Here is a 17349-nt window from a genome sequence, read left to right as displayed (position 1 = left end):
TTATTAGATTATATTTTTCTTGGTAAAGTCAAAGAATATTCTGAAATACCTTAATCCATGTTGCTAATTTAGGTCTTCCAACTGGGATATCATGCTTGAACACTTCAGAGAAGACAATTTGGGACCTTTCAACTAATGGAACATAGGCAATATCCATCTAATAATTACCATAATTTATTTATTTGGTTAGGAATGAAAAATTCTAGTCATGGCTGCAAAATTTATTAATCAAATAACAAATGACTACTTAATTCCTCAAAGATGACTTGCTAACCAATCTAATTTTCAAATCTCCTAAATTTTTTTAACTTACCAAACTAAATTCGCCAAGGAAGAAAGGCGCATCATCAAATTTACCAAGAGCATTCTCCACGTAATCAAATGACGCACCTGATTCAAATGATCAATTTTAAACAATGCATAATATACTCTATATTTATGATCACATCCTTCGATTTAGAAATGTAATTCTTACTGATTTGTGTTATAGGATCGCCTTTAAATGGACCAGATACATCTTTTGTAAAAATCAACATACTTTAATAGTTCCTCTCCAGATTCCTTCTTGATGGGGTCCTGAAAAATATATTCTTAACATGATTATCCCATTATCAATAGGAATAGAGAAAGATAATGTTTTTATTCTTACGGTAGGAAATAATAATGGTCCTTCAAAATTTGCATGTACATATTTAATCAAGTCAATACTCTCTGCTGCTAAAACTTTGCCATTGTATTCAAGAAATGACACCTATCATATATATAAAGGAAAACATAATCAATAATAAAATAAATCAGTCAAATTTTCATGGATTTATATAAAAATTACCCCCCCCCCCCCCCCCCCCCCCAAGATTACCTTATTTTTCCTGGCGGACCTTCTCTTTATACCAAGGCCTTGTTCATAAGGTCAATAGGACCCAATTTGATCTTGTCTTGTAAACCCTAACATACAAAAAAAATAAAATCAATTATTTACAAGGACACTAGTTAAATATAACTTTGGTTACATTCATCTTTTATTTCCTATTTGATTTTTTTCTTCTTCAATTTACTAGTACTTAAGACTGCAGATAGAGAAAACAACCTTGTGGTTCCTAGTGATCCATACTCGTTGTGCATTATGGGCACTAATAACTCATGTACAGCCTAAAGGAGAAAAACGGTCCAATATGAGAATCTATGGTCATGCGAACCTCCAGACAAAAACCATGAAAACAGGGTGAATTGGAATCTAATGGTCAAGTGCGAAATTGACCTGGTTGTTCCATCAAAGAGAGGTGGTGGTTCGAAGATGGCACCAAGCGTAGGAGGACGAATTTCTTCCACACCTCTACATTAATAAACGACATGCACATGACAATTAGAGAAAACAAATCTATTCAGATACACAGTAACCAAATTTTGGAATTGGGAATATGAATTGAAATTAATAATTAAATTCTTACGCAGTAGCCATTGATCTAATGATTTTGAGAAATACCAGCTAGTGATCTGATATGATGCAGAGTAGAGAGGCGTTTACTTACTACATTCAAGGAAACCTTTGCTTAGTTTTTATATTAATTTTTTAGTGCCGTACTGGCGCCCGCAGTGCTGATCTCTTTGCCTTTAGTTTGAATTGTCACTTTGTGAATGTTATAATTAAGAAGCAGCTTTTGTCTAATGAATTAATAATGTCTTTTAATTGGTAAATATCAATTATTATATATATACCATCAATTTGTAAGATCTAGAAGCAACAGAGTCAACCACTGATCAAGTTATCGGGGAGAATTTCATATTAATTCTGACAGATTAATCCGTAAGCTAACTGAATTGAAGGGTGGTATAGAATAATGTTTTCTTTATTTCTTTGAGATGATTTTTGAACGTCAAACATTGAATCTTGAATGATAAGGGTCTTTTGTATTTGTCTTATTTTGTTTTTACTTTTCTTAATTGCACTTTTGTCAGCCAATTTTCATGTTTTATAAATTGTCACTGGATTTTTGAAGTTTTACATAATGAATTTTACGTTATCTTTTGTTGTTGCACCAAGAAACGTACCTTTTTATGGTACCATCAATGAAAAATAGTTCCTACTCGGTTAAAAAAAGTTGTCTATCTTTTAAGATAAAAATAATTTCAGAACAAAATATAATGATAATAACTAATAAACGCATGACAACAAGTCACCAATTCCATGTCAAACTTGTCTTCAACTTATTAATTATAGATTGCGGGGTCATACATTTGGATGGTCCCATACAAAAGAATAAATGAGAAACCAAAGTAACCGCCACACAAACAAGCAAATAGAACACAGCATTTTTAAATTGAAAAAGCAGCCCATAAATGGAAATAAATCTGTATTGACTACTACATCTTAAAAGCATTCCATATCTTAAACACCAACGGGGCTGCAATTCACGTTCTCGGTTAAGCCTACAGAGTATAAACATGAAAACGGTTAGCAAACTAGCAAAAAGCATAACAAGACAGCAACCACAAATTTTCAAACAAAATGACCCAATATATATTATGAGTGGATGAAGTTTTCATAATACCAAAAACTTAGTATTGAGAAATTGAGGAGAATAACGAGACATAAACAATCACATAAGGAAACTTGTTATCACACTTTAATTTAAAACTTTATATGATATTCAACTTTTTACTTGAGATTTCATCCCACACTTGTATTCCCACATATAATAAAGGCTTATTATTCGAATATATCATTGAATATTTCTATCAAATAATCTTATAGACTTAATTAAACATGTGGCTAGTTTGGGTCTTCCTGTTGTGATGTCGTGCTTAAAAATTTCAGAGAAGACAATTTGGAACATTTCAAGAAATGAAACACAGGCAATATCCGCCTGTTGATAACAACAATTTATAAATCATCAGAATGTTGGTTGGGAGAGAAAATATCATGCATTTTTACTTATAATAAAAAATGTTTTATTAAGGGCTACTATTTTCCTTCTATATAACTAGATCCTATGAGTCAGAATTCCACCAAATTATCTGGTGAATTGCTCTAAATGACGAATTAAGTTGACAAGATTCCAAGATTGATGAGAATTTCAATACTTTCCAAACAAGATTGGCCAAGAAAGAACGGTCCATCTTCAAATTTACCCAGAGCATTCTCAAGGTAATCAAAAGCATTACCTGATTCAAATTATATATCAAATTTAAACCATCCAATTTCTCAATATATTTTCTCTTCGACTCAGAAACTTTAAGATCTTACTGGTTTGTTGTACAGGATCCTCTTTAAATGTAGGGTATGCCACTGGTGAACGTATCAACATGGGATATCAACAGCTCACCAAATTCTCTCTTGGCAGGATCCTGGAAAATTCAATTTAAAAATAGATATATACTCTAGGGGAATGGGTGGCAATAATTAATATTAATATATAGTTCTTACAGTGGGAAATAGAGGTGCCCCTTCAAAGTTGGCATCTATAATCTTATCAAATGAAGACTTTCTCCTTAAACCTTTCCTTTGTGCTCCAACGAAGGTACCTATAATATAAGAAGAACGTGATATGATCAATCAAGCAAATTAAATGGCTTTCACCACTTAAAATATGACCACGTACGTTTACGTACGCTGTATCTAGCTTATTCTAGGGTAAACTTTCTCCTTATACCAAGCAGGCCTGTTTTTAAGGTCAATGGGAACCAAATAAGTTGCATAAGAAGGAAGAGGTACAAAATTATTTGATGTTAGGAGCAAATAAGTTACAAATAATTCTCATTAAGCAACGAATATTTATTGTTTATTTAATTATTTTTGCAAAATATTTAAATAATTATAAGAAATATTATAAAAATATAACATAATTCATAAAATATAAAAGAAGTTAACACACTAAAGTTGGTCTAATGAGGGATTGAAATAGATGCATAACCAAAGAGCAGGGCCCCCTTTCATATTGACCGAAAGCAATCTCACAACACAATCATATGTCACATATACTTGACATGCTAAGATCTTAAGATCTTGGCATATTTCTAAGCCTAACTACCATCTAAGTACTACACCCAAATCAGGTCTTTTTTTTTTCTCTACTTAATTTATTAGTGGTTTACAAAGTATATAAAAGAGTAATAGAATTATAAATTCTAACCCATAGAAAAATTAGTTAAGAAAAGGAACGTGGAGGAAATCGTAGGTGAAGAGTGAAGACTAGTGAGAACATTTTAGTCCTAGAATCAATTTGGATTCTTACCACTTTTAAATGAGCCCTTTAGTGACATGTGGAATCAGATTTCAAGTTCTTAGGTTAATTTGAATGGTGTCACCATTTTTTATCAAATTCTTTTTCTCTTTCTCCTTTTTGCTGCACCCTTCCCATCCCACCCCACCCTTCTACCTCTATTTCTCCCCCTCTCTTTCACCCTCCAGCTCCTTCTCTCCAACTTGTAACATCTTGTCCTTTGTCACCCATACCCTTTGTTTTTGACCTACCACCACACCTTCCTCTGTCACCCCCACCCTATTGTCCATATCTGCTTCTTCCCAACACCCTCATCCCTACGGTAATCACGACATTATCCAGATTTGACTGGAGAAGGTGCGTCCCGCTCAAGGAGAGAACAAAACACCGCCGCAGCAAAGAGAAGAAGCTCCGATGATTGACCGTTTTGGGGATAGCCATTTCGTTTTTTTTTTTTTTGCGCGATTGCAAGTGTGGCTGGAATCAAACGGAGACGACAGCACGATGCGACGGTGCCGCCAAAACGCCGCACCTTCAAATGAAGCCATATACTGAAGAAGCTCTCTTGTTGCGGTGGTTCCTCAGATTGTGGCATGCAACCCGTTTTGTGTTTTTTTTTTCCTGTTGTTTGATTTATTATTTTGATTCAGTCTTGTTGGATGAATTAATCTTGTTTTTTTTTTTACTAGATTTGATCTGTTGTTCATGTTTTATTTTGATTCAACCCATTTCATTTGTTATTCTTCCTTTGCATCTTCAATTCATTGCTTCCCTCCCAACGCGTTAAACCAGTGACATTAAAAAACAAAATTTAAAGCAACCGGGGTTCTTGTGCAAGACCCATTCTTACACCGTGGAGATCCTTGGTTTGTCTCTACTGCTGGATCTTGGCAAAAATCGATCTTGAGTGCAAGAATCCACTCCAAGATTCTGCACTAAAGTTGCTTTGAGCTCAAAGTCAGAGAAAGTGGTTGGATCACATTAAATGATAGCACAAAGATAAACAAAAAAAAAAATCAAGAAATCATGGTGATGGACAAGTATGTTTGGATTAAAAATCCTGAAACAAAAACCGCACGACCCCGGTGCAGGTGTCGTGGTTGCTGAGATAGAAACAACAAAGAGAGGGGATGACTTTGGAAGGTTGGGAAAGGAATTTGGTATGTAGGATGTAATATAAAATTTTACATCTTAGATGAATCTAAAGGCTGGTCCACGCTAAAATTATCTCTTTTTCTTTATTATTTTTTAAAGTTATTGCAAGCATCAGACATCATTTCCAAAATGTTCATGGCATGGGATTATATTCCCTACAACACAAGCTAATTCCATGACTCTTGTTTCGTTTGGAAACTAGTAATTATGGCCTATTTTATAGAGATAGATAAATAGATGAAAAAAAATAAAATACGTAAATTAAAAATAGGTCAATGGAATATATTTTTTATTATAAAAATATATAATTAAAGATTAAAAAATGTAACCTAATTGAACAAGCAAGAACAAGATTTGAATTAAATTGGTGGGGGAGGAAGGGCAAATACGTAGTATGCAGTTGGACTCACACTCACTACTTCAGCCCAGGCCCAGTAGCCCATACGCCAAGAATCGTGAAAATAAAATTATACATTTTATTTTGTTCCTGTAATAAACAGACATCAACAATTTGTTCACTTGCAATTTAGAAAAGGAACAGACAAGAGCACAAGCACAACACAACACAACACAACATCCTCCAGGAACGGGAATCCCACGCCGCTTGTAACTCCATCTCGGTGTTTGATTCTCTGCTTCTTCCTTCATTCCCCTTCGGAATCGATCGATCCATCTTCCTCTTCCAATGGCAACCCCTACCGACAATAATAACAACCCTGCACAGGAAAACCCTAACAAAACCCTAGACCCCACCGAACCAGATCCAATCCCTGCCACTGAGGACGCCACCGCCACTAAGGGCTCCGACGCCAAGGACCCCGCCGACGCCGACGCCGACGCCATAACTTCTCCGCCGCCCGATTCCGGAAACGACGCTCCGCTCTCCGATATTCAGAAGAAGATGCGCCGCGCCGAGCGATTCGGCATTTCCGTCCAGTTGTCCGAGAAAGAGAAGCGCAATTCCCGAGCCGAAAGGTCCATTCCAAATCATCACTATTTTATCTATCTATTCATGTGTTGATTTGGATGCCCTAGTAATTTATGTGTGTCTCAATTTAACATTTTCTCTACATGCAGATTTGGCACTGTCTCCGCATCGCAGGGATCAGAGCCATCAAAATCGGAGGATCTGAAGAGGAAGGCTAGGGCAGAAAGGTTTCACTTTTCATTTCCCCCTTTTCTTTTCTTTTTTCCTGACATAATCTCTGAATCATTTATTTTCCACTGTGAATGCAAATGAACACTGTTGTTGATCCTGCTTCACAGGTTTGGGATGCCTAGTCCAACTACAACTGCAGACGAAGAGGCAAAGAAGAAAGCTCGACTTGCTAGGTTTGCACCTGCTTCCAAAGTTGATCCTCAAGAAGAAGATAAGAGGAAAGCAAGGGCACTTAGGTGGGTTCATCATTCCTCTCATAATTTGTTTCTCCCAATTCATATTGTTTACAAGAATCAAGCATGCATGGTGTCTTATTAGTTATTAGGTCTTTCTGTTTTGGGTTCCCAGGTTTGCGAATCCGTCATCAACTTCTATAGCTAATGTTAATGGCGAGGCAAAGATTGAGCCGGTAAGACCCTTTTGGTCACTTTCAATGCTTTGCGTCATACAAAGATGAAAAAAAAATGTATTTTTGTGTTGACTGTTGTTCTGTTGTGTTTCAAACTAGAAGGCTGCTATTGCAGGCAATGCTGGAGGAGGGACCTGAATGACAGGTCGCGTCTTTAATTTGTAGGAATTTTTCTTGTAAGTCAATTATCTTTTGCTCTTGCTTATTACCCTTTGCTTTGCATATTGCATATCTGATTTGTGATGTTATTCTCTTTTTTTCCCCTCAACTTTTACTGCAGTTTTTAGCAGTTCAAAATTTGCAGAGCAACCTCCACACCGTTTCTACATTTCAGCATATTAATCCCAGATGCGACTATCTTTCATTTGTTCATTGATGCCCTCCTCTATGAGATGGAAAATATTCAAGTGGTCTGAAGAAGCTTGTGTTTTGTTTTGTTGTAGCGTTGGCTTTATAGGTGACAGCTTTTGGGGTAATTATTGGCCATCTTCATAGGGTTACTTATCTTAAAAATCTTTGAAAAATTGAATTTTGGAATCTACAGCCTAAAAGAAGTTAATAGATGAAGGTATGCAGAAACAAGACTTTTTCTTGATTTGTTTCATCCTTATTACGGTCTTTAATCTACTGCTTTTGAAATGTGCATTATCATTATCACTGTGCTAAAAGGTAGTACGAGGTAGGTTTTTTTTAATCCAACATCATGCTGATCCAGAATGAGGTAATGTTAGGGTAGGTTTTGTTGTTTGATATGTCTTGGAGGAGTGATGATTAAATGAGGAAATAGGCTCTCAAATAGAATATAGCATGTACGTAGGATTAACTTGTTTCTGGTTAATGCTATACATCTTTTGGGCATTGAGGGGAAGAGGGTGTTAGAGTTAAGAGTTAACATTTCATCATCCATAATCTTGAATCATTTTTTTTCTTTTTTTGGTTTTAAAATGGTGTTTTGGCGGTAGTGTCCTTTAGGTTGTCTGTGAAATTGGCTGATGGCTTGTCTTTGAAATTGGTTTTCTTCAATCCTAGTCTCCTTTAAGTTGTAAGTTAGTGTTTTATGCCTCATTGTGTTTCGATCTTATTTGAAAGTAGCTTTTAAAGCACATCACGTTGATTAGAAGCATGTTTCTTGAAAAGGGGATAAATAAACTATGTTTTGGTACTTGTGAAAATGTTATCGTGTTTGGTATAGAGCTGTTGCACTAGTTTACTGGATCAGCAGAAATGTTGAAGCTCAAGTTCCTGGTACCTATCTTCTTGCATTCAAGAAAAGAGTTAGCTGAATGTTTTGGTGGGGCTGAATTCTGTAGGTTTAAAATCTCGGTTTATTTTCAAGGCTGTAGATTCCAATTTTTATTATCTTTGCTGGCGCCTTAAGATAAGTTAACCCTTTGAAGATGTTTCGTTGTTTACTTGGTTGGCAAAGTTCAGAATTGTACATTTGTAGGGCTGGATGTGGAGGGGACTCCTTACTTTTTGTTTTATTATTACCCTGTAATTTATTTTTAAGCTTTGTTCTAATATGTTTGGATGTTAAGATATTTTGCTAGCTAGTATAAATGAATGGAAGGACCGATACTTTATGCGATAAATCTATTCCAATTGATAAAGGGGATACCTCTCTTGGTAATCACCTTTTGGTCTCCACTTTATTAGACCATTATGCCCTTAATTAACAAAATATGAATGTAATCAAACACATGAAGAGGAGAGGGCATATCCATCTTTTCCTCTCCATTTTTAAACTTGTCCACAGTTCTACCATCAACTGCTAAGTAACTCATTTATACATTTTTTTTCTTCTTATTTTACACTTGAAGATGTAATTGTTCCAATGTAGTCATTCATGTTTCTATGCTTGAAAGCAGTTTACATTTTTACAACTCCCACAATTTACTTGTAGGTTTTCACTTATCTTCTCTCTTCACCAACCCTAAACGCACATCCCATACCCACACCTATATAGTGCACTCACCATTGTCCCTTTGCTTGTTGTATCATCCCGCTGCACTGTCGTTGTGTTGTCCCTCTGCTCGATGCCCGCTGCACTATCCTGCTGCAACACCACTGTGACTTCACATTGCTCGAATCACTTCGTTTAGGTACTTCCTCTTGTTGCTTCTACAGATCCTTCTTTGGCTATGAACCACTGAAATTGAAACTTCTACAGATCCTTCTTTGGCTATGAACCACTAAAATTGAATTCTTTGTTTTATGAACGTGTGTGCCTGATTCCTCCGTGAGTCTTCTTTTTGCAGTAACACCATGTTTAGAGGTGGAATTTGTAACTACTTTCAAGTGGGGTATTGAAATTGGTTAAAGAATGAGTTTTGGGTTTTGATTTTATTTTTTTTCCTGTGTTTTTGCAGTAACATCATTTATGGTTTTTTTTTCCAGGTGTGATGGATGTGTTATATTAAAGAACACTATCAAAGCGAACATGGCTTGAATGATTTTTTTTTCAGTTACAATTGAAAAAATGTTTAAATAATCTTTAATTTTTATACATTTTTTATATTTATTTTATATTTTATTTCATTTTTTTTCTCTTGACCACATATCTTATTTTGAAATACATAAAAAAATCATAGAATTGAAGTATATATACCTTAAGAGCAAAGATAATTAAGATCAAAATAAGAAAAAAATTCTAACATGTGACATAATAATATTATTATTTTAATATTTTACAAATGCATTTATCAAGTAGAATGATATTCAAGTATGTATAATAAATGATTTGATCAATTGTGTATAGATAGACATCTATTTATAAATATAATATATTAATTTATCATGTTATCATAATAATCAAAGAGAGACTTAAAAAGAAGTAAAATTATTTTCATCATAAAATATATTAAACTAAAATAAATGTGATAGCATAATAGAAATACGGATCCATGGCGGCGTATGGTGCCTCTGATTCCGTTAATATTTAGAAAATGGCCACCCAAGTTTATGCGAAACATTACATTTCTTTTCTTCGCGAAACACGTCTTCAAAACACATTTACATTTAATTTTTCTATTGTCACCGTGAAAGAAGATTACTAACAAAACTATCTTTTAAGGTATACTAAACTTACGGAGATCGGGTATTACCTGGGAATTTTCTTCTAATTCCCAATCTGAGCCTCCCAAACTTATCAGAGTGAGCTAAATGAGGTGTATTCCTGATAGGAGTGTGAAAAAAAATTGAACTGATCCAAAATCAATTAATTAAATTATTAAAATTGAAGTGTTTTGAGAAAAAAAAACTGAATTACTTTATAAAAATGATTGATTAACTGAACTGTTTTTATAAAGGGGCATGGTTTGATTTTTTTTAAAAATCTAAATTTTGCACCTCCCTATTGATGGGCTATGGCACTACAGGACTATTAGAGTTGAAAATTATCCAATTCCGTATGTTCTTGAGCCAACTTGTCTACACGAGGAAGGTTCATTAATTGTATTTATAACGTGATTCCTAACAAAAAGTGACCGATAATAGTGTTAAATTTATAGTAAACATTTTCTTCTAATTATTTTTACATTAATTTTTTTCCTTGTGTTTTATTTATAACAGTACAAAAAGAAGTTACAGGTCAATGAATAATGAATGATATGTAATAGCAAAAAAAAAAAAAATTCAATTGTTTCCAAAAGCAACACATCGTCTCTGACTCTCACTGATAAATGTTTTGGTTTAGTCAGCATTTAACACTACTAGCGTTTTGAACTTTCAAAATCGCAAGCTAGAGAAGCAACAAATTTTCGATACAACGTTTTTCTTGTCCATTGTCCTCGGTGCTGGCTCGTGGTGTGGGAAATATATCGAATACGTTACCATAAAAAGAACTCAGCAACAGCAATGCCTACCAAGCTTAGCTATCATGTGCCCTTTCTTGAGCGTCCTGAGGGTGTAGATTCGCCGTAGTAAACACAAGATTGCACAAAAATATATTTCTCGTTAACCAGATCATAAAACGGAACAAAAGTCGGAAAATTGTTACCATTTTACATAAATTCTTCTATCAGCACAATGTCATCATTGCTAATATTTACATAAATTCTTCTATCAGCACAAAGTTAACGGTACAGACTAGAGAGAGATTTTAAAGCTGATTGTTTATAGTGATAATTGCTTTATTTTAGTCTCCATATATGTAAATTGTTACTATTTACATAAATTCTTCTGTCAGCACAATGTTATCATACTACCAATAACTTGTTAAAGGGATCTAACTTAGTTGGTAGAATATGGTATGTGAGTTATTATAAAACTACCAATGACTTTTCTGTTTATCTTTTTGGTGGTGGAGTTGGGAACAATCTGTGTAGATGCACCTCTTTTTAGTATATCCTTTGACCATAGGTTTTGAAAGATTTAAACCATGACAATCTTCAAGCTTCAACAATAATCACAAACTGCTTTAAGGACATGGAAAAGTATGCTGCGGTTGTGGTAGTGTGATGTTACTGTTATTTGCGTATCTTCTTTTTCCTCTTTAGGTAACAATTTCTGTTGTAAACAGGAAGCGCATAATTGTTTGAACTAAAAACTGGCTGAGCCACCTCCTTTAATTGAAAGAGGAGAAGCCAAGAGAGAGCTATTATCAATGAGTTTGTGATTTAGAAATACAACAATAACTGTGATGTCATCGTGGAAGTGTCTCCTCACTCCTTGTTCAATCTTTTGAAGGTCTGAGACTCTCATTTCTCTCTTCCTAGCCGCTACTCGAAGCGCAGCTTTCACAAGCCGCCTAGCAATTCCCTGTTACATGAATCACAAAACATTAATATTCATAAAGGACTCTTGCATTGCATGATAAGAGAACATACTGCAATGGAGGTAAAGGAACCTTACATTCCGTGGGCTATTGCTGACTATATTCACAACCTCTTGGTTGCTGAGTTGCTCCCATAAACCGTCAGAAGCAAAGATGATAAATTGATCTTCAGGGCGAAGTTTATGCACTGATATTGCTGGTTCATAACTAAGAATTGGCTTAGAGAAGGGCTCTGATAGTCTAAACTTGTTCGGTAGAGGCTCCCTGTTGAATTCGTCTTTCTTCAGATATGCATCACCTATGGATCTTGAAACCTGCAAAGGATAAATCAGTTAACTTGGAATTGACATGATTTTTGTTGTTGTAGTAGTAGCTTATAGCCTTCTCAACAATGTCAGTCATAACCAATCATGCAATGACACTCATCATTCTCCATATAGGTATATAAACAAATTAACTTTTACTTTAGAGTTTGAGTCTTCTTGCTTAAAGGGTTTGGCTCTAGAATAAACAGTTAATTTTAGAGAAATGCTAAATTTTTTTTTTCAAAATTGAAGTTTGGACAAAGAAAAGATCACTAAAAATCTTCCTCATTAACAACTAGTGCTATGAATATCTCAAATTTGTACCTGTATGATGCCTTTCACACGCCAAACATTGTGTTTCATAACCACGATTTGTGGATCATAAGGGTGCTTTGTCCGAACTTCATCTCTCTCAGTTTGGATGTTAACGTTGTGCTCTGCAGACAATTGAATGGTTGTTGTTTCCCTTGTTGCTCTCTCCACTCGCCCCAACACTGCCCTCGAGTCTCCCGCATTTGCAACGTATAGCATGCCATTGCAAATTATCCCCGCCAAACAACATGTACCTGCGGATGCAATCTGTGGCTTGCTTAGCCACTGTTTCCTCACAACAGACAGAAAACCCTCTTCTGTTGCTGAAAAGGCTCTTTGTATAACATTCTCCGATATGCCTTGATGTTCACCTGCAAAATCTGTTTCACACAGAAAATTGCATCGCCACAAATGATATTAATAATGAGAGAACGAAATTATGCTTGTTATGGAGGAAGTTTCTTAAACATCCATGTTTTTAATTTAACTTTGTCTTCCTACATGATACTTGTTTCAATTTGATTTTCAAATAGGTCTTTATACTTATAATCAGTAACAGTTTTCACTGTCAAAAATAGGGTCTAGTTGTCCTAATTATGCTACTTTACAGTATTGGTTGTGAATGGTTACAGTTTTGAATACATGGGTTAAGGAAGAATATATAAATGGCTTTTCAAAGTCTTCAATTCATTAGAAAAGCATCAGAGAGAAATAAAAAACAACTATACTTCCAATAAATACACATATGCTTATATAATAAAGTTAAGGGCATAACATACTCTTGAAATTGCAGAAAAGATTGTCACTGACAAACTGCGAGGCTGCGGTGCCACCATGACCATCATATACACCTATGAAGGTTCCTTGAGGACCCAAATAGTCCGAAGTCAATGGTCCAGATTCAAGTTGGCTACGATCCTCCAACGAACTATTAGCTTGAATCACAGCCATTGAGAAATCCCCATAAAGATGGTTCCCCAAATCCTTGTACCATAGCAGCCCTTCAACTCGACCATTCACATCTCCATCATCACCCACCGCAGCTGGTCTCCAGCAGAATCTAACCATAGTTTTTTTTGGCAATCCCTTTAAAGTATTAATAAAAAGATCAAGTTTTTCTTTAGCAGCTTATGCTTCACACGATCTTTTTTTTACTGAAGTTGTTTATATATTATATACCTAGGAAAAAAGCAGACATCATTGGATAAGAACAACTTTTAGCTAAAAATCAAATTGGTATGGGCCAAACTAACTGAGAAGTGTACCTTGGGATGAGAAAAGCAAGTAGCTTTCACGAAAGTTCAGAGAATACTGAGGCGTGTTGGTTCTATGTACCTTGAACTTGAGCTGCATGCATTTGGAGCTTGGAGTTGTGCCAATTTTCAGCAACAGACTTAGCTGTAAAAGCACATAAAAGACTCAATATGGCAGAGTTGGTCTAAGATTTGAGTGATAAAAGGAAACAAAGGATAAGAAAAGGGTTTTGGATCTTTTTGGCAGAGGATCTTCAGAGCACTAAGGCTAGATCTAAGGATGAGAAAATGAAAAGAGATTTAAACTACAAAGTCTGACATTGTAACTCGTGTCCTTTCATTTGTCCCACATGATTTTAATGCTTTGTGACCTTGTGGGTTCCCAAGGTTTTCATGGCTGGGATTTCAGTTCCATCACATTAAAAAGGGTATGATCCTCATTGTTAGGTAACTTTGCTTGTCTACAATTTCCACTTTCCATTTTTCTGGGTAAACGTCATCTTTTTTCCCTGGTTTAACTTTCGTGATCATTCATGACTTTACTAGATCTAGAGTCTAGGACCCACGGGTTTTGCTGACCCTCTTACCATGGGTTCATGCACTTGATCTTTCAACTGTAATAGTAGTTCTTTCGAGATTTCTGTTAAATATCAATTTGTTTTACTTGAGAATAGTAGCGTGTTTGAAAACTCGTTGAAAAATAACGGAGTTACATTTGAGAATTGAGATACATAAGCTATAATTATTAATTTCTGCGAAAAATCACGTCTGAAACTGGAACCGAACATATTATAGATTCCTATACGTCTGAATTTTAAGAAAAGTGTAAATATCTGATAAAGAAAATTAGGAATTGAATTATAAAATATGAGTAGTAAAATATGTCTAAAATTGATTCTTTTAACGGTTATTTACCTAATTGATTTTGTGGACAAAAATGTTTCAGGATGGTCAAATAGATTTTAAGTGAAAAGGCAAAGTTCACGTTTGCTTTGACCTAACAAATTTTACCAGGAAAAGAAAATGGACCACATTAAAAGCCAGGTCATATCTAGTATATCTACCAATGCAGTACCAAATTCATTCACCCAATTTCTCCTGTGTAGTCATTTCATTACGATACGGATCAGCCTGGAATTTCTGTCACCACCGACTCACTGCATCATGAATCTGCATTTTTTTTCTTCTTTTTTTTTACTCAAATTTAGATTTGTACTACCAAGAGAGCAAGCCCTGTTTGATGAACCTCACCCACCAGCATATGTCATGGTAAGCTTTGAAAGTTTTTTTTTTCTCCCACAAATATTTTTTTTACACAATTTTATTCGAAACATAATTAAATACTAAATGCAAGGATATCTTTTGAGTGAGATTTAAACCTTAATTTGGTATGTTACAAGAGATTAACCCTTTTGGTATAAGCTTTGAAAGTTATGATAGGGAAGGGTCACGAGGTACTTCAGCTGTTGCCATCACAAAAATATATGATACTTGGATAAGACATCTTGGAACTTGAAATCATGCATGCATTCTCTGTATACAACAACAGACTAGGGTTTTCTAATTCCTCAACCAACAATATAAAGTTGTGGTCATCTGATAATTTGGTGAACGTGTATTAGTTAGCCCGCAATGGTTTATGGATATAAAAGAGGTTTTAGGACGGATTTATCCATTATATATTGTGGTAATGGATGTTGGCAAAGTGAATGATAGTTCTGTATGGGTTCCACCTATCATAAATTTGGATGTCAGCTCTTCATAGAATAGTTTGAAAACAGGACCGCATGATACATCATATATATTGTATTAAAAGATTTTCAATGAATAGTCAGGCTAGCAGGTGGGCTTGTCAACTCAACTTCAGTCGATGTGGAAACATGCAAAACATAGATCCAAAAGAAATTATTAATGATAGTAACATATACTCATCCTCAAATTTCTCCCATACTTTTCTGCTGATGTTGATGTTTTTTGTATTTTAATTATTTTTAAAGGGTTTTAATGAACTTTGATTTTTTCGAGATAGACTAAGGTGACATGTTTATGGTGGACTGTTTGATTGAGACTAAATTGCAGTGGATGTTTATGAAAGTGTCCAAGTAAATTCAGGTCTAATGTCTTTTTAATCTAGACAAGACATGTTTAATTAATTTTTAATTAAAATTATTGTGACATGTGTGTGTTTTAATGTAATCCAATGATTAGAAATAAAATAAAAACCAAAGTAATGGTTTTGATTATTTTATAAAAAAATACGTTTGCTTAAAAGTATTTTTCTATCTAATTTTCAAAACATGCACGTAATTCTCTAATGAGGTTGAGACACCATGAAATACCGACCTATCAAAATCAATAAAAACTTTATCACAATAATAGTATATTAAATACTTACATGATATAGTGACATCGATGATATTAATAGAGATGTAAGGTGAGCTAAATTACCTAGTATGAGACCCATGGCCTCTCATAAGCAATAATAGGTTTTCTTAGGATATTGGCTGGATAATTTTATTTTAAACTCAATCCACGGCTTATAGGTGTATATTAAGAGCATATTTAATCTAATTTTTTAAGTAAGTTTTTTAAATTATTTTTTATGATTCTTACATTATTTTTTGTAATTCTTAAAGTGTCATATCATTATAAGGAATTCATATACAATTTTATTCAAATGATAAATTTTTTTATAGAACTTTAAGAAACTCATACTTTTATATTTTTTTTATTTTCACTTAATTATGGTTTAATTATGATATTGTTATGTATCAAATAAATATTGTTTTTTTATTGTTAATAAATATTTTCTTATAGAAAATACATATTTTATTTTTAAGAAATTCTCATTATCACATATATTTATTTTAATGGAAGAAACGATAAGAATCAACTTTTACACTTAAAAAATCTTTCAAAAAATTCTCATTGAAGATGCTCTAAGAATGTTTCTAGTCTTGACTTTTGTTAACATTTTGTGATTTGGAACTAATTCAATTATTACATCAAGATAAATCATTACATGAAATGAACCTAAGTTCAATCCATATTGAGTATATTATTAAAAATTTAATTAAGAGATGTTTTAAAGTTTTTTTTTCTATAATGATTATACTTACATTTAAACATGTCTCATGCATATTATGCAACTCCTCACTAGCATATTTTAAAGATGATAGCATACTAGTGGTAGAGATATTTAAGATTATAGCATCTTATATGGAATATTTTGTGTAAAATTATTAATAAAATAAATAGACAAAAGAAAAAGCACAACGGAATTCGTTAAGATTATGATAGAGAAGCATATGGTTCTTGATCGTTAATTAAGGTCCTGTATGTACAATAAGAACAAATAATGTCTTCTTTTTTAATAACAGAATTTCATAAATGAAAACCGTACATATGAGATATGACTTGATGACCATGACTTATTACATAAAGTTCATATTATTTTATTAACGGTAATTACTTTTGAATTTTTCATATTTCTATTTTTATTTACCATAAAAATAAAATAAATATTTTTGCATTTTAATCACACACTAAAAAAATGAGACGTCATTGAGATTAATAACTTAATCCTTACAAATTTGTGAGAATCATATGCCCATTCTCATAATTTTTCGTACTTTTGAACAAGTTAATAGATAATATTTTTAACCTTGTCATATTTTTTTTTATAATTATCCATATACATCTTCAAAATTTATGAAGAATTTAAGATAACTAATGCATACTTGACTTTATTTTTTAAAACAT

The 17349-nt window shown here is 33.7% G+C and overlaps 2 protein-coding genes and 2 pseudogenes across 4 annotated transcripts; 1 reads left to right on the top strand and 3 right to left on the bottom strand.

The window, feature by feature from the left end:
- Window positions 1-24: 24 nt before the first annotated feature.
- LOC114399989 lies at window positions 25-1615 on the bottom strand (annotated as a pseudogene).
- A 771-nt stretch (window positions 1616-2386) lies between these two features.
- LOC114398859 lies at window positions 2387-4510 on the bottom strand (annotated as a pseudogene).
- Window positions 4511-5861: 1351 nt separating this feature from the next.
- LOC114400023 (protein MODIFIER OF SNC1 11-like) lies at window positions 5862-8535 on the top strand. Of its 2 annotated transcripts, none has more exons than XM_028362266.1 (6): window positions 5862-6350; window positions 6453-6530; window positions 6642-6770; window positions 6883-6943; window positions 7046-7119; window positions 7224-8535. In XM_028362266.1, the coding sequence occupies exons 1-5, from the start codon at window positions 6061-6063 to the stop codon at window positions 7079-7081; spliced, it is 594 nt and encodes a 197-aa protein (XP_028218067.1). In that variant the 5' UTR covers window positions 5862-6060; the 3' UTR covers window positions 7082-7119; window positions 7224-8535. The 2 variants fall into 2 exon arrangements, with proteins under 2 accessions (XP_028218067.1, XP_028218066.1); XM_028362265.1 differs by having other exon boundaries at window positions 7043-7119.
- A 2376-nt stretch (window positions 8536-10911) lies between these two features.
- LOC114398206 (probable protein phosphatase 2C 79) lies at window positions 10912-14134 on the bottom strand. Of its 2 annotated transcripts, none has more exons than XM_028360374.1 (5): window positions 13600-14134; window positions 13114-13513; window positions 12347-12714; window positions 11795-12031; window positions 10912-11701 (listed from the first exon to the last, which is right to left on the bottom strand). In XM_028360374.1, exons 2-5 carry the CDS (start codon window positions 13400-13402, stop codon window positions 11483-11485), a joined length of 1113 nt encoding a protein of 370 aa, XP_028216175.1. In that variant the 5' UTR covers window positions 13403-13513; window positions 13600-14134; the 3' UTR covers window positions 10912-11482. The 2 variants fall into 2 exon arrangements, with proteins under 2 accessions (XP_028216175.1, XP_028216176.1); XM_028360375.1 differs by having other exon boundaries at window positions 13114-13394; window positions 13600-14126.
- Window positions 14135-17349: the final 3215 nt, after the last annotated feature.

The sequence above is a fragment of the Glycine soja genome, chromosome 19 (genome assembly GCF_004193775.1).
Source record: "Glycine soja cultivar W05 chromosome 19, ASM419377v2, whole genome shotgun sequence".
Classification (NCBI taxonomy): Eukaryota; Viridiplantae; Streptophyta; class Magnoliopsida; order Fabales; family Fabaceae; genus Glycine; species Glycine soja.
The sequence above is the reverse complement of the archived record's forward strand: the minus strand, read 5'-3'. Positions and strand labels throughout refer to the sequence as shown.

Coding starts and splice junctions, on each gene's coding strand:
- LOC114400023 (XM_028362265.1), top strand. CDS start 6,061: ATGGCAACCCCTACCGACAATAATAACAACCCTGCACAGGAAAACCCT. Junction 6,351..6,452: donor CGCAATTCCCGAGCCGAAAG/GTCCATTCCAAA, acceptor CTCTACATGCAG/ATTTGGCACTGTCTCCGCAT. Junction 6,771..6,882: donor AGGAAAGCAAGGGCACTTAG/GTGGGTTCATCA, acceptor TTGGGTTCCCAG/GTTTGCGAATCCGTCATCAA.
- LOC114398206 (XM_028360374.1), bottom strand. CDS start 13,402: ATGGTTAGATTCTGCTGGAGACCAGCTGCGGTGGGTGATGATGGAGAT. Junction 12,715..13,113: donor TCTTTTCTGCAATTTCAAGA/GTATGTTATGCC, acceptor TGTGTGAAACAG/ATTTTGCAGGTGAACATCAA. Junction 11,702..11,794: donor TCAGCAATAGCCCACGGAAT/GTAAGGTTCCTT, acceptor TTCATGTAACAG/GGAATTGCTAGGCGGCTTGT.